The sequence below is a fragment of the Balaenoptera ricei genome, chromosome 2 (assembly GCF_028023285.1).
Source record: "Balaenoptera ricei isolate mBalRic1 chromosome 2, mBalRic1.hap2, whole genome shotgun sequence".
Taxonomy (NCBI): Eukaryota; Metazoa; Chordata; class Mammalia; order Artiodactyla; family Balaenopteridae; genus Balaenoptera; species Balaenoptera ricei.
In genome coordinates this window covers 60,949,997-60,977,453 of record NC_082640.1, presented here as the reverse complement: position 1 = coordinate 60,977,453, position 27,457 = coordinate 60,949,997, and the positions used below count along the sequence as shown (strand labels likewise).

Sequence of the window (27,457 nt, the reverse complement as noted above, 5' to 3'; positions counted from 1 at the left end):
GTTAGTTGCTTCTTTGGAAAGGTTTTACTATGTGGGTAAAATAATAACTGAGTAATAGATAGGGTTGGCTCCATCAGTTCTACAAGCTGATAGGTGTTTTTTTTGTTTGTTTTAATTTTTTGTTTTGTTGTTGTTATTTTTCCTAATGGAACAAGTATTTCAGGTGACATTTGGAACTTACCTTTTTAAATATTTTCAATAAATCATTTGCATGAAGTTTTAAACTATCCCTTGGAGTAATTTCTTATAATTTAATGCCCTGGTAGCTTTAAAAAAAGAAATTGTGTGTTTTAAGACCAAAAGGAAGCAAAACCTCTTAATATAATAGCTTCAGATCCTTTTAAATATTCTAGAACCATTCCACAAACACATGTTACATATTTCTTTTTCATTTTCTTTCCATATTTCTTCTTCTTTTTAAAAAAAAATGAGTCAGAGGACGGATGGACTGATGGAAGAAACTGAAGGAGGGAAGTTAAGGGTTACCATAATTTTTGCTGTGGAATTTGTTTCTGAAAATTGCATTGTGAAGTGGGCTTAGGAAGCGGTGTTATATAGTAGGAAAAAAAAACGTAAGTTTGGGGGATCAGACAGGTTTAGGTTTATATGACAGCTGTATCACTGCCCACCTACATGATTGTGGGTCAGTTATTTACCATCTCTGAGCTTCAGTTTCCTCATCTGACATGAGGGAATAGTAACATCTGCTTTGTAGGGCTGATGGCAAAAGAAGTACTTGATACATAGAAGTGCTTAATAATTGTGAAGTTCCTTTATTTCTACGCCAAAATATACTGTTGCTTTCTTTTTTCAGTATGTTTGATGTGCTAGCCAGAAAATGTAGCATAATGCAGAAATAATTTTAAATGTTTATTAGAAATGTTGAATAAGCAGAGCAACAAAATCCAAGTCCAAAAAGTTGTGGGCTGCCTGTACAACTGATGACTGAGAGCGTGAAACATGATAGAGAAGACAGGACACCAAGGTGGCCAACAGAGACCAGAGGAGAGATAACAAATAACAGCGAAGTACTGCGACAGACCCAGTCCCCCAAAGTCTGCTAGTTATAGCGAAACAAAGGGACATGGTTTGCATTTGTTTTGTAGTTCCCACATTTCTTAGATAGTTCTGAAAACTAGTAAGTCAAAAAAAAAAAAAAACAAAACTGGATTGGAATAGGCCTTGATTACCGTACATCAGGATCTCCCGTTAGACCTCTACCTTTGAGACAGCTTCCTTTCTCTGCTATGGTATAACAAGAGCTGTTGTGATTCAACCATTCCCACAAAAAGCTACCGACTGATGCGAACCATCCATTTGTTTTTCGCCTTAGAGATCCCTCTCCAGGGTTAATTCAGCTGCCTTTTTTCTTGTCCTTAACTTATAAAGCAAACTTTATTTTGTTTATAACTGAATTAATTGTAGATTTTAGAGCTACAGTATACAGTTTGGTAGCCACTAGCCACATCTGGCTATTTAAATTTAAATTCATTAAAATGTAAATAAAAATTCAGTTCTTCAGTCTCACTAGCAACACTTCAAGTGCTCAATAGCCACATGTGCCTAAGAGCTGCTGTATTCAACATGCAGATACAGAACATTTCTGTCATCACAGAAGGTTCTGTTGGACAGCACTGCTTTAAAGAATTGGTTATTTGGGGGATTTGCATTGTCTTCTGTGGGCACAAAAATCATTATTGGTTTTTATGCGCTTGACAACTGCTTAGGAAGGTTGCGCCTTACGGAGTAATGGTTTTCCTCTGGGTGATGGTGATACGTGATCACTGAACAAACTCTGATCTTTAACACTTTAAAACACCCAAAACTGAATTTAGCAAGGTATCTGCCACCAAAATGATTTCCTAAAGAAGTGATAGAAAGTTTTTTTAATCAGACCTTCAACATTTCCCCATGTTTCTTATGTCTGTCTCAAAATATCTAGAAGAAATATCGCTAGATTTTTATGTGGCACACCTGACTACTTTATCAGCCTGCTGAAATGAGGATCTTGTAATGACTTCTACTCTGTTGGAAATTAGTTGGTGACTTTAGCTCTCCTTCACTCACTTTTTAACCGAGTACTCTAGACGTTACTTTTTAGAAAGATCTATCTAGTCTCCCTTTACTGGACAGAATTTTGGCTTGTTCCTCTTTCTTTGGGCCTACAACCTAGCACATTATCTGAAACACACAGAAGGTGCTGAGAACATGTTTGGATGAATGTGCCAAAAATGACTTAGCATTTGACTAGGTAAGTTTCAGGTTAGGGAAACTGAGCTCTCCTGAGGAAAGTTCATACAGGAAAATTTCAAATCCTAGTTTGTGTGTTCCATTTATCAGCTGGCTTTTTTTTCTAAAATGAGACTTAATCAGGGGTTTCCTAATTAAGGAATTATGTAAGCCGTACCTCAGTTTCCTTTCCACGTGAAACTGTCCACATTTCTCATCTTGCTTACCTAGAGCATCTCCTTAAGGCTGCACCGTTCAAACACTGAAAGAAAACACCTGAAAGTCTTCTATCTCCAGAACTTCCTTTGGCAATGTATTGACCATCAGTGTTAAATTTTAAAGAATAGATAAACTTAAAGGAATGTCATTACATTGCCAGCCTTGATGGTTGTAATTATGGAGTAATGTCATCATAAATGGCAGCTTTAAAAAAAATCATTCTGAAGAGTATATTACCATTCATTCATTTACTCAGCAAGTAATTATTGAGGAATAACAATTCTATGGGCCAGACATTATGCCACACAATGCAAAGTTAACTATTTGAACCAAAGATGAAAGAATTGCATATTTTTAGATTATCTGGATGTTTTTTAAAAAGTGAGAGTGATAGCTCTGAACATTTGTGAATTTGCTGTACTTCCTAAAAATGTAATTATCTCTATTTAAAAAGAAACTATAGACTGTGTTCCTATCTTTTAAGTTAGCTGCATTCACATTTAAAAATAGTTTCCCATGTACTGGAATTTGTTGGCAGAGCGCAATATTCAAATTACATAGATAACTTACCCCCAAATAAATAATCTCTGTTCTTGGAGAGGTTCTCATTAATGAGATCTTTAAAAATTGAGTCTGTCAGCTGCTACACCACTGACATTCCTTAAAGTGGTCCGTGTATCTCTTTATTTGAGGCTAAGCCTGAGCCTGAAGTGGTCTTAAAGCTTCGTTTTATCATTTGGCATGAAGTTGATGTCCCCTGTGGTTTGCCAGTTGGTGCTTACATTTAACTGTGGTGGGACCTAGCACAGTAATAATGCCCAGATAGATTAGGACCCTTCCTCCTAAGTTGCTGATGCCCACTGCCAGGGGATGATACAGTGAGTGCTGGGGGCAGCCAAGGAGAGGCCTACTTATTTGACAAGGCTGGTGCACAGTGTGCTGTGTGGCATCTATATTTATAAACTCCAGTGCATCTTTCCCAGTTTGGTGATGATCATCTCTTCTGTTGTCCTCTCCCTTCCCGTTCTCATCTGTGTTACTTGTCATGAGCCCTGGGAAAAGATTAAGGATGAATATTGAAATTACAATTTAAATAGAAAAATATATTCCATTTATTTTGGCTTTAACACTTTCGCTTGTTGAGTGCCAGTTATCTCCTGGGAACCAGGCTAGGCACTGGGAATACTAGTGCTATCTTCAAGGACTTCTGCTCTTTGGGAAAGACAGCCATGGGGGCTGGACTCTTAGGAGCTCATGTGATAGTTGCTGTGATGCAGGTATTTAAAGGTTCAATAAAAGCCCCTGCCTGGAGGAGTCTAGGAGAGGGTCACTAAGTTTTCAAGCTTGAAAGAAGAGTAGTTGTTTGCCAGATTGACAAGCAAGGGAGAACATTCCAGGTAGAAGGAAGAGTATGTACAAAGACCTGAAGCTTGATAGAAAAATGAATGTTCAGTTAAAGGTAGCTTAAGTGCAGAGTGAAGGAGGCAGAGTTGGCAAAATGGGACAGAGTGGAAAAGCAAGGCCAGATCATAAATGGTATGTATGTATCACAATGAGTGTATCTTTTACCTATAGGAAATGGAGAGCCACTGAAGAATTTTGGATAGAGGGACATGATCAGGATTTTTTAAAGATCATTCTGGAAACTACCTACAGAATGACTGGAGGCAGGGAGACTGACCAGGAGACCATGACATTCCTGTCTTACTGAATAAAGAGCTAACTGTACTCATTAACATACTGCTTCTGTCTAAATGGGTTATCCTTAAGTGCCTTTAATCCCTAGCACCCTAAGATTGTAGTGATTGTCAGGTCTTAAGCAAACATTTGCTGTGATTTGTCCTGAGTGTGTCTTCAAATGATAGTGCCTTCCAGTAGATGTCTATAGTGATGTAATTATTATTTTGAGTTTTTTACTATATAATCATCTTTAAAATGTTGATCTTTACAGATAATATTTTTCTTATTTCCTTTCTATTTATTATACCAATTGTGTAAGTTTTTAGAGCCTATATCAATAATCTTCCTTCCTGAGGAGTTTTAAACACCTTTTTGCTTCTTTGAAATAGTGTCATTAAATTATTCCCTTTTAATCCATCTTTCATCATTTGCTTTTCAGAAGGTGATATAAGGCCTTATTTGTCAGTCTGAAGACATTTTTAAGTGAAGAGAAAGTATAAAGATAGAGTTTAGAAACTCAAAAAGAAAGGAAAGTAAGGATTGAGTGTGGTTTAGTCAAATATATTTGTCCAAAAGAACTTTTTAGTCTATAGCAAGGCAAGGTTTAGAACACAATCTATTTTTCTTTCTGTTTAGAGAGCTGGCATGCCACAAAAATGTAGAGTATGTGATGTTATATCAGGCTTGCTGAAAGCTGAGCTTAGTGTCTGGTCCCGGAGGCTTGAGAAGAATGTACAGGATTAAAAGTTTAAAATAAAAACAGCTAAGATACCAAGCTTTTAAAACATTGACCCAGATGATTGGAATTCAGTTAGGAGAACTTGTCCTTCTCAGAAGAAGAAAATTAAAAAACACAGGACGCTTTTAGACTTGGGCGAATGGCTTGACCTACTTGCATGGGCTGTAGAATGTTCATGGTTTCATTTGGAACGCAAACATTTCTTATTCCCATGTGGAAATCTTAGCTCCCAGGAGATCATATCCCACTGTTTAGGGAGAAAAACCACTATCAATTATCTTTACCTCCTTGCTGCCTTGGCTGTCCATTTTCATTTTGGAATGATGACCAACTCTGCTGACACTCTGTCCTTCAGTCTGGCAGCTGTTTCCTGCACACTTGCTGTGTGTCTCACACCGTGCCAGAAGTTCTGAGGAAATGTTAAAAAAAAAAAAAGAAAAAATACATACACACATTATAAAAGGCTAAAAATGCTATCATAGAGTGAAAAGTGGTAAGAGAACACAGAGGAAGAAGGGATGGCTCCCAGTTTGGAGGTGGGGATTAGAGAGGAGGGAGGGCTTCAGTAGAGAAAGGGTTATTTGAGCTGGGCTTAGGACGGAACACCTTTACTAAGGCAGAGATGTAAAAATAAAAACATAGAGCATATTAAAAGAACAGGAATTGAGTGATTCTTGTGGGAGGGTTGATGAGAAATAGTGGTAGATAAGGCTGACAGCCTTGACCAACTTCCTGAGGAGTTTGGACTTTATTCTGAAGGTGGTGGAAAGTGGCATGATCAGCCCTCTTCTACGTTCTCTGATAAGCACTAAAAGAGCTGCTGATGATGATAGACCTTGTCTCACCTGTCAGTTCTGAGGTCATTTAAAAGAAAAGAAAAGCACTTTTGGAATCCTCCATTCCTTCTGTGTCCATGATTGTTTTCGTTTGTTCTGATTTAGAAAAATGGAAGGAAAATGACCATCCCATAAAGATTCTCCTAAGGTCCACATTGGAAGGAGTGAGAATAGGTTCATGTTTCTAGTTTTTTTGTTCATTAATTCCTTTCTTCCTTCCATTTCCCCCTCAGCCAGACTCTTTGCTTTGTCCTGGGTGTACAAATGAGACAGGTCTCTCTTCTCAATGAACAAACCCATGGGGAATTCAGACAGGGACACAAGTCAAGCACTCTAAGTGCTTAGAGAGAAATGTTCACAGAATGTATCTGTGGTCCCAAGGAAGGAGAGGTCAGTTTCGTGAAGTGGAGTAAGAAACATTCCTCAGAGGCAGAATGTTTAAAGATGAGAGGAGAGGGAAATCATTCCTGGAAGAGGGTCAACATGAGCACAGACACAACATGAAGTAGCCAAGAGTGCTGGAGAAACCACAAGCAGTTTGGTAGCCCCAACTTATGACACAAGGGGAAATGCTATGAGAGAAACAGAACAACAAGGGCAAGGTCATAAAAGCCTTGCTTTCTGTGCTGAAGCAAAGAAAACTCCATCCTCGGGATCAAGTCCAAATTCTCAAGGACAGAATTTTTGAAGTAGAGGAGTGCCACAATCAGCTTTGGTGTTTGAATAAAGTCTCTAATGGCTAGTGTGGTGAGGAAGGCAAAACTGGAGACAGTGGTAACAGGACACTGCCACAGTAGTCAGGACAGGAAGATAAGGTGCTGATGCAGTTCACTACTTCTAACCTTTTCCACTGTCTGGGTCAGCAAATGGAAAATGAAGATTTGTTACAAAGCATATTTCTGTCATCTTGTAAATAAACTGTGCTTCTGACTTCTCACATTAGCTGAGGCAAAGTAGGGCTGGGGCAGCACTGGGAGGGAGGCCTCACCATCACAGAAAGAGTTCAGTAAATGCCAAGCCCCTACATCCTTCGTATTGTTAAGAGCACAGAAAAATGGGAAGATATGACTGAAAACTGAATTTATGGTGGTTTCTAAAAATGGATTGTTGATTTGCTTTATTTAGATATAATTTATGTACCATAAAATTCACCCTTTTTGAGTGCGCAATTCAATGAGTTTTAGTATATTAACAGAATTTTACAACCACTACCAGTATCTAATTCCAGAACATTTTCATCACCCCAAACAGAAACCCATTAACAATCACTCTCTGTTTCCATTCTCCCTTCCCCCGAGCCATGGCAACCACTAATCTACTGTCTGTCTCTATGAATTTGTGTATTTCTAGACATTTCATGTAAGTGGAATCATATGATATGTGGTTTTTTTATTACTGGCTTCTCTCACTTAGCATAATGTTTCCAAGGTTCATACAGGTTGTAGCACATATCAGTACTTCATTTCTTTTTATGGCTGAATAATATTCCGTTGTGTGGCTATGCTACGTTTTGTTTATCCATTCATCATCAGTTGATGGACGTTTGAGTTGTTGACACTTTTGGGCTCTTATCTTGTACTTCTACTCAAGTGTTGCTGTGAACATTTGAGTACAAGTTTTTGTGTGAACATATGTTTTCATTTCTCTCGGTTATATCCCTAGGATTAGAAATGCTGGGTCATGTGGTAACTCTGTGTTTTATTTTTTAAGTAACTACCAAACTGTTTTCCAAGGTGGTGGCACCATTTTAGATTCCCACTAGCAATGTATGAGGGTTTGAATTTCTCCATATCTTTACTAATACTTGCTCATCGATTTAATTAAAGCCAGCTTTGTGGATATGAAGTGATGTCTCGTGGTTTTAGTTTGCTTTTACCTAGTGAGAAATGCTGAGCATCTTTACATGTGCTTGTTGGCCATTTGTATATCTTCTTTGGAGAAATGTCTATGCAAATCCTTTACCCACTTTTAATGGGTTATTTATATTTTCATTGTAAGAGTTATTTATAAATTCTAGATACAAGTCTCTTATCAGATATATAATTTACACTTATTCTCTCCCATTCTAAGGGCTGTCTTTTCACTTTCTTGAAGTTAACCTTTGAAGCACAAAAGTTTTTCATTTTTATGAATTCCAATTTATTTATTTTTTTCTTTTGTTGCTTTAGGTGTTATATTTAAGTAATCATTGCCTAACCCAAGGTCGAAAAAATTTATTCCTATGTTTTCTTCCAGGAGTTTTATAGATTTAGCTCTTAACATTTAGATCTTTCATACATTTTGAGTTAGTTTTTGTGTATACTATGACGCAGGGGTTCAACTTCATTCTTTTGCAGGTGGATACCAAGTTGTCCCAGCACCATTTGTTGAAAAGACTTCTCTTTCCCCATTGAATTGTCTTGGCATCCTTGTTGAAAATCAGTTGACCATAAATATGAGTTTATTTCTGGACTCTCAATTCTATTCCATTCATCTGTATTTCTATTCTTATGCCAGTACCCCGCAGTCTTCATTACTGTCATCGTGAAGTAAGTTTTGAAGTCGGGAAACGTGGGTTCTTCGACTGTTCTCTGTTTCAAGATTTGGGCAGGGAGGCCTACTCTTGATCCTTTGTGTTTCCATATGAATTTTAGGATCATCCTGTCAATTTCTGCAAGAAGGCCAGCTGGGATTTTGATGGGGATTACATTAAATTTTTAGATCAATTTGGGGAATATTTCCGTCTGAATATATTAAGTCTACTCCATGAACATAAGATGTCTTTTCATTTATTTAGATCTTTAATGTCCTTCATCAGTGTTTGGTAGTTTTCCATGTACAAGTCTTACACTTAATTTCCTAATTTTTTTCCTAAATACTTTATTCTTTTTGATGATATTGTAAATGGAATTGTTTTCTTAATTTAACTTTTGGATTATTCATTGCCAGTGTATAGAAATACAATTGATTTTTTTTTAAAGGGCTATTTATTTATTTACCTATTTAATTTTTGGCTGTGTTGGGTAGCAGGGGCTTCTCTTGCTGCGGAACACGGGCTCTAGGCGTGCAGGCTTCAGCAGCCGTGGTGTGCGGGCTCAGTAGTTGTGGCTCGTGGGCTCTAGAGTGCAGACTCAGTAGTTGTGGCGCACGGGCCTAGCCGCTCCGTGGCATGTGGGATCCTCCCGGACCAGGGCTCGAACCCATGTCCCCTGCATTGGCAGGCGGACTCCCAACCACTGCGCCACCAGGGAAGCCCACAATTGATTTTTTTTCACATCTTTATTGGAGTACAATTGCTTTACAATGTTGTGTTAGTTTCCACTGTACAACAAAGTGAATCCGCTATATGTATACATATCTCCCCATATCCCCTCCCTCTTGAGCCTCCCTCCCACCCTCCCTATCCCACCCCTCTAGGTCATCACAAAGCATTGAGTTGATCTCCCTGTGCTATGCAGAAGTTTCCCACTAGCCATCCATTTTACATTCGGTAGTGTATATATGTCAGTGTTACTCTCTCACTTTGTCCCAGCTTCCCCTTCCCCACCTGTGTCCTCAAGTCCGTTCTCTATGTCTCCGTCTTTATTCCTGCCCTGCCACTAGGTTCATCAGTAGAGTTTTTTTGGATTCCATACATATGCGTTAGCATACGGTATTTGTTTTTCTCTTTCTGACTTACTTCACTCTGTATGACAGAATCTAGGTCCATCCACCTCACTACAAATAACTCAGTTTCACTCCTTTTTATGGCTGAGTAATACTCCATTGTATATATGTGCCACATCTTCTTTATCCATTCATCTGTCGATGGACATTTAGGTTGCTTCCATGTCCTGGCTATTGTAAATAGTGCTGCAATGAACATTGTGGTACATGTCTCTTTTTGAATTATGGTTTTCTCAGGGTAGATGCCCAGTAGTGGGATTGCTGGGTCATATGGTAATTCTGTTTTTAGTTTTTTAAGGAACCTCCATACTGTTCTCCATAGTAGCTGTATCAATTTACATTCCCACCAACAGTTCAGGAGGGTTCCCTTTTCTCCACACCCTCTCCATTTTTTGTTTCTAGATTTTTTGATGGTGGCCATTCTGACCAGTGTGAGGTGATACCTCATTGTGGTTTTGATTTGCATTTCTCTAATGATTAGTGATATTGAGCATCTTTTCATGTGTTTGCTGGCCATCTGTACATCTTCTTTGGAGAAATGTCTATTTAGGTTATAATTGATTTTTTATATTGCTCTTATATCCTGCAATCTTGCTGAACTGGTATATTAGTTCTAATAGTTTTTTTGTGGATTCCTTAGCCTTTCCTATATACAAGATTATGTCACCTGTGAATAGAGGTAATTTTACCTCTTTTCCAATCTGCATGTTTTTATTTCTTTTCCTTTCATGATTTCCCTGGCTGGGTCCTCCAGTACAATGTAGACTATAAGTGACAAGAATGGAAATCATTGTCTTGTTCCTAATCTCGTGGGGAAAAAATCTAGTCTTTTGCCATTAAGTATGATTTAGCTCTTGGTTTTTCATAGGTGACCTTTATCAGGATGAGGATGATCCCTTCTTTTCCCAGTTTGTTCAGTGTTTTTATTATGAAAAGTATTGGATTTTCTGAAATGCTTTTTCCACATCTGTTGAGCTGACCATGTGAGGTTTTTTTGCTCTTTATTTTGTTTACATGGTGTATTACATTGATTGATTTTCAGATGTTAAACCAACCTTGCATTCCTGGGGTAAATCCAAATTTGTTGTGATGTGTAATCCTTTTCATGTGTTGCTGGATTCAGTTTGCTAGTATTTTGTGAGGATTTTTGTGCCTAGTAATAAGGGATATTAGTCTATAGTTTTCTTGTAATGTCTTTCTCTTGTTTTGATATATAGGTAATATTGGCCTGTCATAGGTTTCAGGTTGGTAAGTGTTCCCTCCCCTTCTATTTTTTGGAAGAGTTGGTGAAGGATTGGTTTTAATACTTCTTTAAATGTTTGGTAGAATTCATCAATGAAGCCATATGGTCCTGGACTTTTCTTTGTGGGGATTTTGTAAATTATTAATTCAGTATCTTTACTTGTTACAGGTACCTATACAGTTTTGCCTCTTTTAGCCCTAAATATTTATTCCTTTAGTCATTCAAGAAATATTTATTGAGCATCAATTATATACAGGCCCTGATTTTTGACATAGAGGGTACAGCAATTAGTAAAACAAAAGTCCTGGCCCTCTTAGAGCTTAGCATTCTCATACTCTTTCTCTGTCTCATTCTCATGCTGTCTATATATTCATATTTCTTATTTATATGTAATGTAGCTCTGTTCCTTATAAAAGAATATTGCTACATGCTGTTGGTGGAGAAAGGGCGTCCTTAGGTTTGCTTATATATTGTCATAGTTTGTGTAAACTCTTGGGTGTTCTTGAAGAGAGTTGCATATGTGGGAAATGGAGTATATTGTTGTTATAATCACAGTTTATATGGTGCTTCCCCTTGGCATTGCTACAAGGACATGATTTTTAATAAAACAAGCCACCATCTTTATTCATTATCATCCTCAAGACCATCTGATGCCTTCTGTTCTGTCTAATCATCAGTAGGAGCATAGTTTTCTAGGGCTGCTATAACAAAGTACCACAAAGTGGGTGGCTTAAAACAAGAGAAATTTATTCTCCTGTAGTTCTGGCAGCTTGGAGGCGAATTAAGGTGTTAGCAAGGTCACGTTCCCTCCGAGATTCTAGGTAGAATCCTTCCTTATTTCTTCCTAGCATCTGGTGGTGGCCATCAATCCTTAGCATCCCTGGCTTGCAACTGCATTACTCCAGTCTCTGCCTCTGTCATCACATGGTGTTCTCCCTGTGTGTGTGTCTTCATATCACATTTTCCCCTTCTTATAAGGACACCAGCCATATTGGATTGAGGCCCACCCTAATGACCTCATCTTAACTTGATTACCTCTACAAAGACTCTATTTCCGAATAAGGTCACACTCACAGGTACCAGAGGTTAGGACTTCAGTATATTTTGGGAGAGAGGACATAATTCCACCCATAACAGAGCATTATGCTCTAACTCTGAAATATTGAGTGGAGATTTCATTTTAATAACATTACTGATTTTAATAGCTTTTATTAAACTTTCATGGTATATTTCTCTGTCTTTAAAAAAATAATGCTCCTTCCCCATTATACAATAAGTCCTGAAGGTGTCATTGATCACATACTTACGCGTTTTATCTTCTTCTAAGCATAAATTCTAGAAAGGAAACAAAGATGACTGGTCCTGTAACTAGAGCTTGTTGTAAGAGAATTTCAAAAGTAGCATCTCTCAAATCACAGTTTATATGCCCCCCAAAATAAAACAGAATCATGTAAGAGTTTGTGAATGATGTTTGAAACAGCAGTTGACTGCTCATATACATGGTTCCCCTTACCACAATCTCAGGGATCTTATACATAGACCAGTTTAAGTGGTGTTGGAATCCATCTCTGTAGTGAAGTGAAATAACATGGTTTATGAAATTGTATTCATATGTATTGGATGGAGAATGACAAGTGCTGTATACAATACAATGTAACTTTGGAACAAAGTTAAAAGAATAGAATAGTATCTTCTGAGCACCAGTCTAGCGGTCTCATTTGCTAATCCCAATTGTTTTTAATAATGCTCCCAAGTAATTTTTTTTTATCCACAAATACTATCATCTCTGTTCTGTCACAGTACGGTTATTTGAGTGTCTGTCACTCGTTAGTACTCTAGAGTGGTGAATACAGCACTCTTAGGGCCAGGAGTGGAGAATATGAATTCCTTCTTGAAAACAAAGCCCATTGCCCTGTTCCTATGGCAAAGAAATACGGAGACATTGTTCACATTTGTTGCTTCCATCAAGTCTTGAACTCTTACCTTTAAATTTAGCTATTTGTTCTTTGTTTTCTTTTACCATTTTTGGATTAAAGCATTGACTTCTTATATTCTCGTGGCCACCTCCCTTATTTCTGCTTAAGTTTCAATTATGTAACAAGAATGAAAACTTCACTTAATTATTCTTTTTTTCCCCTTTCTTTCTTTATTTTAAAACAATACAGGGCAATCTAGAGCAGCCATGATACCTCCCAAGCATCCACGGCAGCCTAAGGGAGCTTCGGATGATGCCATTGCCTTTGGTGGGAAAACAGACCAAGAAGCACCTAATGCTTCTCAACCTACACCACCCCCACTGCCAAAGAAAATGATCGTAAGAGCCAATACAGAGCCAATCTCCAAAGACCTCCAAAAATCCCTGGAAACTACTCTTTGTGTCATGGCTAATCCCACCTATGATATCGACCCGAACTGGGATGCCAGCAGTGCTGGCTCTTCAATCAGTTATGAACTCAAGGGACTGGACATTGAGTCTTATGACTCCTTGGAGAGACCTTTGCACAAGGAGAGACCTGTGCCCTCAGCAGCAAACAGCATCTCCAGCTTAACCACTCTCAGTATTAAGGATAGATTTTCCAATAGCACAGAGTCCCTGTCCAGCCGGCGTGGTCCCTCTTGTAGACAGGGCCGGGGTATCCAGAAGCCACAGAGACAAGCACTTTATCGAGGACTTGAGAATCGTGAAGAAGTGGTGGGTAAAATCCGAAGCCTTCATACAGATGCCTTGAAGAAACTGGCTATTAAATGCGAAGACCTCTTCATGGCTGGGCAGAAAGACCAGCTCCGTTTTGGGGTGGACAGCTGGTCAGACTTCAGGCTAACCAGTGACAAGCCATGTTGTGAGGCAGGTGATGCAGTTTACTACACAGCTTCATATGCAAAAGATCCACTTAATAACTATGCAGTCAAGGTAAGAAAATTTTGTAAATCTGATTTTAACCTTCTCCAACACACTGTTATTGAGATGGGTCTGGTTTTATTTTTTTTTTCTTCATTCCTCCATTCAGCAAAAACTTATTGAGCATCTACCTTACACCAGATATTGTGATAGAAGAGAGGTTAACTTATTATCTAGAGGAGAAAACAGATATGTAAAGAGACAGACTTATAACACAGTATACTGAATGCTAAGATAGAAGTAAACAGAATTCTGTGGGAGCTTAGAAGGACCTTAACCCAGACTCTCGATGCCAGAGAATTCTTCTTGAAGTAGGTAATACTTGAGCTGTGATTGTTTGCAAAGATTTCCTGTACAAATGAGGTCTGTTATGTGCCTTCCATTCTATACTTCTGTCTTTATCCTCTAGCAAATAAGAGACTCTTGTCTATCCCTGCTTTCTAACTCCTCTGCTTCCTGGAGAAACATTTTTATAGAGGAAGGTAACCAATATTTGTTGATGTACCAGGAACTTTTTAGTGTTATATAATTTAATCTTCACATCGACTTCATGGGGTTAAGATCTTTTTATCCATTTGACAGATGAGGAGAATAAAGCTTAGGGTCACACAGCTAGCAATTAGTAGAGCTAGGATTTAAACACAGATCTCTCTGACTCCATAGCCTACACTTTGGCTGTTATGTCACATATTAACTTCTTAAATGTATATCACCCATACCAGACAACCCACTTCTTTAAGAACGCTAAAACTCTTAAAATCAAGAATTCTTGAGCAATTACATTCACTGTAACAGTAAGCCATAGGCTTCATCAATGTAATAAATAAAGCATGGACTTTGAAGTCCAAAAGATCTGGGTTCAAATCCTGACTCTGCCACTTAGTAGCTCTGTCACAAGTTGCTATTCTAAGTCTCAGTTTCCTCAGCTTTAGAAAGGAATAAGAATGGTACCCATCTTATGGGGCCGTTTGGCTAAAAGAGAACAAAATGCCCCCGATAGGTATTCACTTCTTTCACTATCCCTTAGCTTCTTCCCTAGATTATTTTAGGAGAACAACAATCTTTTGAGCCTCAGTTTCCTCCTCTTTCAGATGTTTACAACAATGATCCATCTACTTTGTGGGACTGAGGTTAGGATCAAGGAAGATAATGCATGTGAAAGAGTTTCTAAAAACATAAAGCTCTGTGTAAACTTAAGGTAGTGTTCTCCCTTCCCATAGTCCCTTTTTACTGATTCTGTTCACTGGTTCAAAACTAATTAACATATCTAAACGACTTGTACGTGTTAATTTGGCTTAGAAAGACCAGATGGTGTCTTAGTAAATTAATGGATAAGGTAAACGATTGGTCTTGCCTGTCTATCAAGACAGAATATATTTTTGCACCAGACCTTCAGCTGACTGCTCCCTGCATTTGCAATACCTAAGCCACTTCACTCTCTGGTGACACTCGCAGAGTGACCCTGTGCCACAGCCCACACTTTTTAAAATAAACTGAGGGGTAAACTACAGAGAGAGGATCTAGATTCGAGTTAATACGTTACTGTTGAGTCTAAAAAGGCATTTTGAGATTCTGTGTAGCATTCAAGAGCTGTTATACCAGTTGGAGTTATGCGGCCTCATCTATCTTGGGCCTGTATTGCTACAAGATCACCAGTGCAAGCAAGATGAGTACCTATTTCAGAAGGGGACATTGAACTATCTGTTGTTCAAAACAACTAAGAAGTAGGGCTTGACTAACTTTATGTATTATTGCTGTGCAATCTTGTCTCTTTCCCAAATCAATGGTTTGGTATTGATTTCTTTGCTTGTAATGATGCAAAAGCAATCTCCAAAGAACAGGTGGCAAGTGGTTATATACTGAGAGTTGTTGGCAGGTTTGGGAAAGGATGTTTTGCACTAAATGGTGACTATAAATGTCTCTTTGGAGACCCTCTAGGCATTTGTAGAAGGATCCAGTTGATAGTACAACCTTAAAGGAATAAACTACTAGGACACTGTGAACCCTACCTTTGCAGAGATAAGCAAAAAAGACCAGCAGTTGGCTCACACAAACAACTTTTTACTGTTTGTCTTCTTAAAATATCCCTTTCCGTACTAATGGAATTTAGAGTAGCTTAACAGGTATGACTGTCTTTCTCTCTCTCTTTTTTTTTTAATTGAAGTATAGTTGATTTACAATGTTGTGTTAATTTCTACTGTACAACAAGGTGACTCAGTTATACATATATATACATTCTTTTTTTAATATTCTTTTCCATTATGATTTATCCCAGGACATTGGATATAGTTCCCTGGGCTATACAGTAGGACCTTGTCGTCCATCCATTCTATATGTAATAGTTTGCATCTACTAACCCCAAACTCCCAGTCCATCCCTCCCTCCCCCTACCCACATCCCACACCCCACACCCCACACCCCCTGCCAACTCCACAACCACAAGTCTGTTCTCTATGTCTGTTGAGGAGGCTAAAAGTCTTTTAAAATGTTACAAAAGGAAGTTGGTGCTAGAATTTAACAATTTGAAAACCAAAGGACACTACCCCTTAAATAACAAGTCCACTGCAGTGATAGAGTACTAAGATCTTAACTTTGGGTGTTGTCTTAGCTGTAACGAAATACTAAGACTGGATGGCTTAAACAACATAAATTTATTTTCTCACAGTTCTCAATGCTGGAAAGTCCAAGATCAAGGTTCCGGCTGATTTAGTGTCTAGTCAGGGCTCTCTTTCTGCCTTGCAGGTGGCTGCCTTCTTCCTAAGTCCCCACATGGCTGAAGGGGTGGGGGCTGCCTAGTGTCTCTTCTTACAAGGACACTAATCCATATCAAGGTCCCACCCTTGTGATCTCATTTAACCCTAATTACCTCTTTGTAGGCCCTATCTCTAAATATAGTAACATTGGGGGTTAACACATCAACATATGAATTGGGGGGGTTCACAATTCAGTCCATAGCATTCTGCCCCTGGTCCCCCAAAATTCATGTTCTTAACACATGCAAAATATGTTCAGTCCATCCCAACAGCCCCAAAGGTCTTAACTCATTCTAGCATCAACTCTGAAGTCTAAAGTCCAAAGTCTCATCTAAATATTATCTAAATGAGATATGTGTGAAACTCAAGGTCTGTTAAATCCTGAGACAAATTTCCTTTCCAACTGTAAACCTATGAAACTAGTCAAGTTATGTGCTTCCAAAATACAGTGGCGGACAAGGATAGGATACACAATCCCATTCTAAAAGGGAGAAATCAGAAGGAAGGAAAGGATGATGGGTCCCAAGCAAGTCCAAAACCTTGCAAGGCAAATTCTGTTAGATATTAAGGCTCAAGAATAATCCTCTTTGACTCAGTACTCTGCCCTCCAGGCCCACTGGGATAATAGCATCACCGCTGTGGCTCTGCTGGGCACCCTGATCCTTTGGCTCTTTGTAGGGGCCCCGCCCACATGACTCTCTGCCAGGGCAGCCTACCCCTGGGCACTGAGCAGGTTCCTCCCGGCCTTCCCAATCTGTGGGTAGGTTGAGAGTTTTCTAAATCTTCAAGCCCTGGTTCCTTTTTGCTTAAGAATTCCTTCTTCAGTTCTTTCTCCTTTTGCACTTCACTATAAGCAGTCAAGAGGAAACAAGTCGTTCCTTTAACCCTTTATTTAGAAGTCTCTCAGCTAAATATCCAATTTCATTGCTCACTAGTTCTACCTTCCGCAAAATACTAGAACACAGTTTAGCCAGGTTCTTTGCCATTTTATTAGAAATCTCACCTTTTTTTCTATTTTCTAATAATATGTTCCTCGTTTCCGAGACCTCACCAGAATCACCCTTAATGTCCATATTTCTAGCAACAGTCTGTTCATAAGTATCTAGGCTTTTTCTATTATGAATCTTAAAACTCTTCCAGCTTCTACCCAATTCCAAACCCACTTCTAAACCCACTTCTACATTTTTGGGTATTGGTTACAGCAGTGCCCCACTTCTCAGTAACAAGGTCTTAGTCTGCTTGGGCCGCCATAGCAAAATACCATAGACTGGATGGCTTTATGAACAACAGAAATTTATTTTCTCCCAGTTCTGGAGACTGGAAAGGAGGATTCTATTCCTGGCTTATAGACAGCCACCTTCTTGCTGTGTCCTTATGTCAGGGCTTGGGAGGGTGGGGGAAAGAATATGTCACATTGGGGGTTGGGGCTTTAACATATGAATCTTGAGAAGACACAGTTCAGTTCATAGCTTTATTCTGTTTTTCATTCAGTGTGATATCTGAATTTTATCGGTCTTCAACGAAAAGTAGTCAGCTGACATGAGTCCAAATTCTGAATCTATCATTGTGTATTCCCAAACAAGTCATGTAATCTCTCTTGATTTTCACTGCCCTTCCTACCTTGTAAGATTGTCATATGTGTATGTGTTTATGTAGTGAAACTGCTTTTGTAAATTATGAAGTATATATAAAATATAATAAAACTGCATTATTGTTGTTAACAATAATGGAAAATTACTTCTCAACATTCTTTTGTCACTCACTATTATTCTTCATTAATATTAGGCACTAGCCTGAGCATATTTTGATAGGCTCTGCACTTAGATATTTTCTTTCTCATTCCTTCAAAGTCATAATCATCTTTCCTTAAAATTATGAGAGAAAGCTACTAATGTTACAATCCCTCAGAATTTTAGCACTGCCAAAAATTGGAAACAAAGTACCTGATATTAAGGAAACAATGTAATAAATTATGGTATATCAGCCCAATGGAATGTTTGCAGCCATTAAAAATGGTCCTCATGAAGACTGTATAAAATCATGGAAAACATTTTTTGTAAAATGTCACATTAAAATAGCAGAATACCAAATACTATGACCATAACTTTAAAAAAATTGACCTACAAAATGGTAGTATGCAAATAATTTCTAAATCAGAGTGGTGAGGATTATAGGCAGTTTTTATTTTGTTTAAAAATGATGTCATAATGTCTTTTCATTGAAAAAGCTAAGGAATTGGAGATTTTGGATCATTTGATACTGAGCTTTAAATTTGTGCTTTAGCAGCTTATTAGCTGTGTTACCTTGGCCCAGTTACTTGCCTTTTCTAAGCCTAGTGTCTTTATCTGTAAAATGGAGGAAAAACTTCATTCTTCTTAAAGCCATTGTGAAAAATCACGAGAGTCAATAGGTTCATAGAGATGTATATAGTGCTCAGAGCATCATTTGACACAAAGTAAGCATTCAGTAAAGGGTAGCTATTTATTTCACCACTCTCTTCTCATGTACCTAGAAAACACCTCTATTTTCTTTTCTTTTTTTTTTTTTTTAAACCTGATCCCTTTATGTTTTGTTTTGTTTTTAATTTTGTTTATTTATTTATTTATGGCTGTGTTGGGTCTTCATTTCTGTGCGAGGGCTTTCTCTAGTTGCGGCAAGTGGGGGCCACTCTTCATCGCGGTGCGCGGGCCTCTCACTGTCGCGGCCTCTCCCGTTGCGGAGCACAGGCTCCAGATGCGCAGGCTCAGCAATTGTGGCTCACGGGCTTAGTTGCTCCGCGGCATGTGGGATCCTCCCAGACCAGGGCTCGAACCCGTGTCCCCTGCATTGGCAGGCAGATTCTCAACCACTGCGCCACCAGGGAAGCCCCACCTCTATTTTCTTAAAGAATCCAGCTGTGTGTGAATTTTCTTCTCTGATCTTCTTATTTATTTATTTATTTATTTATTTACACCAGGTCTTAGTTGTGGCAGGCGGGCTCCTTAGTTGCGGCTAGCAGGCTCCTTAGTTGTGGCATGCAAACTCTTAGTTGTGGCATGCATGTGGGATCTAGCTCCCTGACCAGGGTTAGAACCCAGGCCCCCTGCATTGGGAGTGCAACATCTTATCCACTGCACCACGTGTACATAATGGGCATTCAATAAATATTTCTTGACCTTTCAGCAAACATTTACTGTATAAAACGTTGTGATATCTCTTGTTATATCACATTTAACAGAATACAGAAATACATATGAATAAGACAAAAGCCCTGCCCTCAAAGAGCATATATTCCCGTGGGAAAGACAAAGGCATAAATAACTTTTAAACAAGACGTTATAATAAAGGTTCACAGTGGTGTGGAGATGTAAAGATAAATAAAGATTAATGAATGAAAGAAGTCATTGTTAACACTTACCTCAGGGCCAATAAAAAAGGGCCTCTAGTGTCCATTTCACACTATTCTTAGGGGTGAATACAGTGCATGGAGAGAATAGTGGAAAATTGAGCTATGGAAAGATTTGGGACCAAATTTAGAGGCTTTGATTGAGCTTAAGAGGTTAGGCTTTATTTTGTGTTTTGTGGGAAACCATTAAGGATTTTTAAATAGAAAGATGACATAAGATTAATGATTTTGGAAGTAAACTGCAGTGGAAGAGTCCAGAAGAATCGGAAGCAGGGAAGCCAGTCATTATGCTATTGCAATAGTCCAGGTAAATAATAAAGAGATCCTGAAATAGGACCATGGAAAAGAAGGGACAGGCGGTGAAAGAGCTGAGGCAGGCCGTCGACCATGTCTGGTGCGTGGCTGGATGTAGGATGAGGGCACTGTGCTAAGATTTCACGGAGGAGCAACCCCAGGAGGATGGTGATGCCATTAACTGAAATATGAATCAGAAAAGCCAGAAAGATGAGCTCTCTGTGGAGCATGCCCATGAGATAGCCAAGTCAAGAGAAAGCCTGTAACCAGACAAAAAGGTGAGTTCGGTACTCAGAAGGGAGGTCAAGTTTACCTAGTCCTCTCATAAACTTGATTTAGTTCAAACTGTGGGAATGTATGAGATTGTAGTGGTAGAGTCTGCAAATTGGGAAAAGGCCCACACAGCTAAGTGACCTAAAGCAGGAAAATTCGGAGAGGATGTAGCAAAGAACAAGGGTCCACAGATCAGAGTCCAAGATTGCAGAAGGCTTGAGCAGAATGAGGAGAAGGCAGGAGTTGAATCTCTGGTAAACCTCAAAAAAAATACAATCTTGGTACTGGTGGAAGTGGATATCCAGTGCAGTGAGTTAGTGGGAATATGGAACGGGGAGGCTGAGGAGGCAGTGAGCACAGCGTATTTTTAAGTGTTTTGATGAAGGAAAGGCCAAATTGATTCCCAGACAATATTTAACGTTCAGCTCCTGTTTCTGTGTTATTCATGTCTCCTTTTATCCCCTCGTCACCATTTGGTGAGCCACGACGCGGTAGATTGGACCGTCTGTCTCTGTGGCTGCACGCTGGCTGGCCTCCAGCCCTTAACTTCCCTGCTCTAAATAAAATCCACCTTGCTTTTGCCACCTTTCAAAGAATCTGGGTAGCTACTGACCAAACATGTAGTCTTCAAAGTACACTCATCAACTTTAGAAGGGCGGGCCTTCGTCATTCTACACAGGAAGAAACTGAGAACAGAAAGGAACAATTATTTCTGCATATCGTCATTAGCTTTATGGCAGGCTGCCTCCTTATTCCTACGTGGAACTTGTCCTGTTATATCATACCTGAGTCAGTAGATTGACCCTGCTGTGCCTCAGTGTTATCCCTGAATGGACAAATGACAGCCTTTTGCCTAGAAGCAGGGTGGACAGTTGGTAAAATTATGGCTCAGTGTCAGTGGGACATTCTTTTTTCACTGTTGTCATGAGACCATTTTATAACAAATGCTGCTATGTGAGACCACATGAGAAACTGATGAAATTACCTCGAGGAAGGTGATGAAAATCTTTTATAAGCAAAAAGTATAAATTTCTGACTTATTTTTCCAGTAGTTCCAACTCTGTGGTACTAGGTATCTTCTCTTTTTAAAGTAGTTCTGGTCTTTGTTCTCAGGGATAGAGCACACAAAGCTCAGTGAAGATGTACACTTTCCTATTACAGCACTGGAGCAGCTTCTTTTCTTCCAGCTATGCCAAGAATCTTGTTAAAAGCTTGTAATAAAGTAGAGGTGAACTGTGGAGACCAGCATCTTTTATTGCATTTTGACTCTGGAGTCTCCGTTGATCTCATTTGGGTGGATGCTGAGAAAGCAAGACACTAAATGAAAAAGCATTAATAGGAATAACTATGATTGGTAGGAATTTACAACTAGTTCAGACTATAGGATCAGGCAATTAATTACTGGCTTAGTGACAAGGAAAAAGCTATAAAGGAAACCACTTTCATGATCACAATTCAACACAAATATGCCCAGCGTTGGAACGTCACAGAAAGTGATTGATCAGCAGCCAGCTCTACAGACTCATAGCCATCCTAGGTCAGTGTCCACTTTATTTCAGAGCTGAATGCATACAGAAGTGCCTTAAAGTCTCAACTGGAAATTGATTTAGAAAGGAGAAGTTTGGAGTACTCATGTAAACCTAGAATCAAAATGAATTGTCTAGTAGGAAAAGAGAGCCATAGCTTTAATTAATGAGGTGAGAGGACATAGACGGGAATTATAAATTGGGATTCAAATTAAGTGAATTCCTATTCTGGGCCCTCAGCAGGTTATTGAACTGTGCTGTGCCTCAGTTTCTCTAGTGTGATCATCCTGGGTGTCATTCTGTCAGCCTAAATTACTGGCTCAGGAACACAGGTGATTTTCTTTTGTTCCATATGCTGAGTGGGAGCATAAAAAGATTTGATGAGTACAAATCACAAATAAAATAGTAAAATCTTATACAGTTGCCTTCTTGAATTTCTCTTCTAGACTCCAAAATGTTTTTTGGGCATGTGAATATTTTTGCAGCAGTTCAAGCTGTAAAATACCTGGCCTACCTGACAGGTCTCATAGCAGATTCCTAAAGCATGGAGTTCTGAGTACTTGGGGCCCAGACAGCATTTATATATTAAACACTTAATCCATTTTGAATATATTTGTAACAGCATTGAGTGTGTATAGGTCTTAGCTGTGTAGCAGCAAGTAAAGCAGTACTCCTCCTGGACAGATCAAGGAATTGAGGTCAGTCAGTGATCAGCCTGTATTCTTAGAGTGAGGTTGTACCAAATAATGGATATCAATTTAGAATTTGCCAGTTTTCATTCTATACTCTTTCCTGTATGGAGTTGTGCTTTGGGGTAATGTGACAAAATACCACAGATGGTATAGTGTGTGTGTGATCTTCAGTGTTTCTCATTTTTGTCCCTCTACCATTCATTCCCTACAATATCCGTCTCACTTAAAGTTCACTGAGGAACTGTAAAGTGCATAGTGCGAGCTGGAAATGAGAATCCCTGCTGATAAAGTGGAAGTCAGCTGAAGGCATACTAGGCTGAGTGGGCCCATAATAGAAAGATAAAAGCTAATGTAGAATATTTTTGAAGAGTCCTGTATTTTGTAATTATTGCTTTCTTTGGGGAAAAGAGAAAATTGAATGGAATGATGAAGAACAGTGTTGTTTTGTGTGGTTTTGTACAATACAAAACCCCTGAGCCTCCAAGGCAGCCTGGACTCAGCAGACAGCCCTCATTGTTCAGATTTTACTCATTTGTGTAGTCAGGTCATGAGTGTTTATTACCCAGATTTGTCAGCCATTGCCCCCTCCCCATCACCTTGCCAACTTCCATGTGTTTAATAAAAGCTATGCATATATTCTAGCTGTTCTGAGTAAATAAGCCTTATGGCTACACCAGGTCAGATGTCACCTTTCTTAGTATTTGTGCAGACATACTGAGCATGCACTAGGTGCCTTGCTCTGTGCTGGAACCCAAAGATACAAATATCTGCTCTTAAGACAGACAAAAAAAAAAATGTGATAGCTGTAATAATAGAGACATGTACATGAGATGCAGGTGAAACAGAAAGGAGGTTTAGGGTATATAGCACTTTCTCTCTTTGACGCACATGATGCATGTGATGACTTTGAAAAAAGTAAGTGGGAATCCCTCAGGCTTATGAGGGGAGAAGAGGAGCCTAAATCAGAGAGAATACCTGGAGGGTAGGAGTAGGGCTCTGGCTGCATGTAGTTCAGTGTGGCAAAAGTAGAAGAGGGGTGAGAAATAAGACTAGAAAGAGAGGCCAAGCCAGGACTTTATCCTGTGAAGATAATGAGGAACCACGAGGAAGTTTATCCATTGTTTTTTTTTTGAAAGGTGGCTCTGGTGACCACATAGAAGGTGTATTTGAGGGGAATCACATGAGAGTCAGGGAGACCAGTTGGAAATCTTTTGTAGTAGACCAGCAAATGATAATGGTAGCCATAGAGATGGAGAAAAGAGGATAATTTGAAAGTTATATGGGAACAAAATCAGTAGAAGTTGGTAATTAACTAGACGCAGGGAATGATGATGGAGGAGAAATCCAGAGTGAACTTCATATCTCATCTAGATGTTGGGACAGATAACAGAGCCATTCACCAATAGAGGGCATACTGGAAGAACAGGGTATTTGGTGGGGAAAAGTTCAGGTTTGGTTATGTTGAGTTTAAGGCATCCATCTATAGGATGGGACATACATGGAGAGAAATCAAGTAGGCCGTTGTATAGATAAGTCTGAAGCTCAGAGACAAGTTTGGATTGCAAATGTAGATGTGGAAGCCAGCAGTATATCAAGATGGCTGAAACCGTGAGCTTACTGAAGGGAGTATGTCAGTGAGAAGAGAGGATAGAGAGCAGACCCCTCAAACACCAGCATTTCAGGAAGCCTTTGGGAGGAAAGTAGAGTAAGTAAGAACAGATAATACCCCGCTCCGCATTCAACAACTGATTTATTCCATAGCCATCCTGTTTTGCCAAACGTCCAGCTTTTTCCCCCACCTCCCTACTTTGTTGCCTTAAACTGAATATCTATTCCACTCCGCAATACTGAAAGGGCAGCAAGATGTACACCCTCTTTACAGGTCCCAGGCATCGTGGGCATTCTGAAAGGGTCAGTAGCATTAGACACATAACGCTGTCTTCTCCTTCCCAGCTGCTTTTAATGAGGCTTTAGAGTCAATGCCCCCCACAGTCTACTTTTTTAAAGTTAGCTATCTAGGTTGAGATTATTATAACAAACGTAAATGCTTTATAATGGCAAATTTGCCTCAAAGATATGCAGAGTAGTTGCCATGAGCAACACAGAAAATGAGCTCCTGCACTGAAATGAATGTTTGGAATTAAACTTCTCAGGTTGTGTGTGAGGATCCATTGTCAACTCTGTTTCCCCACTAAGATCAGGCTTGTGTTAAGTGTTGTATATTTTGACCTGGGTCTAAGAAGGTCTCAGGAGAGATTAATTTGGCTCTGATTCTGGAAGCATTTTTTTCCCCCATTTTCCAACAGATGATTTAACAGTGGTTAAGGAGTCCCCCACCCCACTGTATTTAGGGGCTCTGGCCAGATTGCTTCAGGATGCTGTGTTCCACAGATAGGAAGCTTGAGGAGCTGTCGGACACTTGTTTGAGTGCACAATTGGTAGGAATCAATATTTCTCCTTCCCCTTCTCTGTTCTCACTCATCTTTATTCACTCAGACAAGCACTCAGTTTCCCTCAAACCTCTGTTTTTGTGACAGTGTGTCATCCACATTGGTGGGTGTGGAACTACCAGCTGGCTGACTGTCCCTTTTGATGTTCTTCTGGCTTCCTCTGGAGAAGCAGCTCCGGAAGGTGTGCCTTGTGAGTGGGCAGAGAGGCAAGAGTCACTGTGCCCAGGATGGGCATCGCTTCCTGCTTGTGCTCCTCACACGAAGTGTTCCCTTTTCATGAATTAGGCATTGCCACCTTCATAGAACCAAGAACTTGTCCACAAAGAGGACCTATGGCATATTTTACAAGATTCAACCTTCACCAGCCTGGTTTTGTTCTCTTGCTGCAGTTTCCGTGCAAACGACTCCAGGATCTTGATGTTGCAGCTCCCTCTAGTGTCACTGTAGCTCAGGCTCTCCTAGGGCTTTTCTTCCCATTCAGAAAATGTACACAGTACAGTCTGTCAAAATTGGCAGCATTTTAAATAGGCTTTCTCATACATAGTTAAGGCAAATATGAGATGATTTTTCTCCCATTACAAAAGGGAATCTTACATGAAGATATGGGGAAATTCCAGCTCCAGTTTTGTTCCTATTTCAAAATTTTGTGAAGCCGAGGAGTCCTGTGGAAATCATTCTTCTTGAGGAGTGGATCTTTCAGTTCAAGCCAGCTACGCTTTGTAAGGAAGGAGTATGAATTCCTTTCAAGAAAAGTAAATAAAAATGGGAGGCCGAGAAGAAGTTACCTTGATCTCTGCTAGAGAAAATACTGGGTAAGGGAAGAAGGAAAAAAACAACAACCAGCTGGAAGAACCCTGTCCATTTGTTCTGGAAAGAGTGGCTCGTTTTCTGAAATGACTTTTGGACTAGAAATTTATCACCTGAAGGCAGGTCATTTTGAGTTTTTTTTTTTTAAACTAAAGGAGTCAAGTTATTAATATTTGAAAAATGGCTACTATGTGGTACACAGAATAACATAATACTCCTACCTAAATTAACATCATCGCAGGCTCCATAATAAAGATTTATGAGATACTCATCATATGAGAAATCCTATTATGCAAATCTCCATAGGTCTGTGTTTTGGTTGTAACTGTTCTCATGGTTATGAGCCAATTAAAAGCCCTGGTATTTTGTTTTCCTCTTTCACACTCCAGTCTTCTCCCTTTCTCCTTTGCCCTTACAACTAGAGTGACCTATTATTCTCCAGCCTGTCTACATATTATAAGATGAAGAGATAAGGAAGTGCTAGCTCCTCAGCTTGGCTATTTAGGCAGACCATTTTCCTTCAGAGCATCCAAAATGACTGAACAATTTATCATTTCTTCTTCGTAAATCACTTTGAACTTTTATCTCAAGTCGATCTGAAGCTAAACATAAATTCTTGTTGTAGGATCCATGCTCTTATCTACTCACAAAGCTCTAGGATATCTTATATAAATGTGTGTGTGTGTGTGTGTGTGTGTGTGTGTATGTGTGTGTGTGTAGATAAAATTAGAATAGAAATAACAATTAGAGCATCTTCTCTGCTTCTAATGCCAAACCACAAGGTGGCAAGTTTTTTTCAGTGCAACTTGGTATAGTGAAAACTACAGTTGGGCCAAACAGTTCTCTCTCTCTTACTTAGCCTTAGGTTGGCCCGTCTTAGATCAGAACATGCTGTTGATCTTGACTTGTTTGTCAGGGCTGACCTGGCATGGAGGTGTGAAACTTTAACGGTCCCTCTTTAGCAGCCCTCTATGAAACCTATGGTCAGAGAGCCTCCCTGCTGGAGCTAGCGGCTCTCAGACTCAAAAGAAAGATGCATTTTTCTATCTTGCTCTCTTTGTTCAAAAAAATATGAGGATTCTATAATGCATCATTTTAACATTTACAAGTTGTTAACTGTTGTAGTCATTATGAATGTTACATTTGTACAGCTTTGTAGCTTACAGATATGCTCTACATACTTGATCTCATTTGATTCTCATAATTGCCCTGTGAAGTACGTTTCAGTATTCTTTATATTGTCTCCTTTATTAGAAAGACTGGGACCCAGAGAAATTAAGAGAAATGCCCAAGGTTACACAGCTAGTAGAGAGGCTAAATGCTAGGCCTCTCAAGTCTTTGGTGAGTGTCCTTTCTATAGGATGACAGCTAGAGTTTAACTACACAGTCTAATTCAGCCAAACTCAGTGGTATTTGATTGACTTTTCAAAGGCTGAGGAGTTGGGACCTTTGAACTTTCATTCCAGCAGGCAGTGTGATATTGAGCAAATTATTAAAACTGGAAATGGGGTTAATGGTGCCATGTCCTGGATCTAACTCCCATACAACTAAGTGATGACTAGTATAGGATTTTTAAATACCTAGTGACATATAAATATGAAATATTGCCAACAGTATAGTATAGAAAGAATTCATGTCGTGACTAATGAGCATACAGGATTATATATTATGCTGCATGTGCTGAGACTTTGAGAGCTTTCCAAAGATAATACTTTCTGAAAGATATATGTTTGAACTTGAACTCAGTCTGGGGATATCTCTGTTTTAAGACCAGAAGTTTGCTTAAA

At 39.2% G+C, this 27,457-nt stretch overlaps 1 protein-coding gene and 1 long non-coding RNA gene across 11 annotated transcripts in view; one reads left to right on the top strand and one right to left on the bottom strand.

Moving 5' to 3' along the window:
* Positions 1-27,457, top strand: part of PEAK1 (pseudopodium enriched atypical kinase 1) — a 298,094-nt gene that overhangs the window by 262,168 nt on the left and 8,469 nt on the right. For all 10 annotated transcript variants that reach the window (XM_059912712.1, XM_059912710.1, XM_059912708.1 and 7 more), the window contains one exon: positions 12,757-13,502. In XM_059912712.1, coding sequence (XP_059768695.1) covers positions 12,757-13,502 — 746 coding nt within the window. The remainder of the gene's footprint in view (positions 1-12,756; positions 13,503-27,457) is intronic.
* The window catches only part of LOC132359209 (uncharacterized), a 47,649-nt gene continuing 21,049 nt past the window's right edge, over positions 858-27,457 (bottom strand). The window contains exons 2-3 of the long non-coding RNA XR_009500759.1: positions 5,152-5,276; positions 858-3,500 (exon numbers count right to left, since the gene is read on the bottom strand). This is a non-coding gene — a long non-coding RNA (uncharacterized LOC132359209). The remainder of the gene's footprint in view (positions 3,501-5,151; positions 5,277-27,457) is intronic.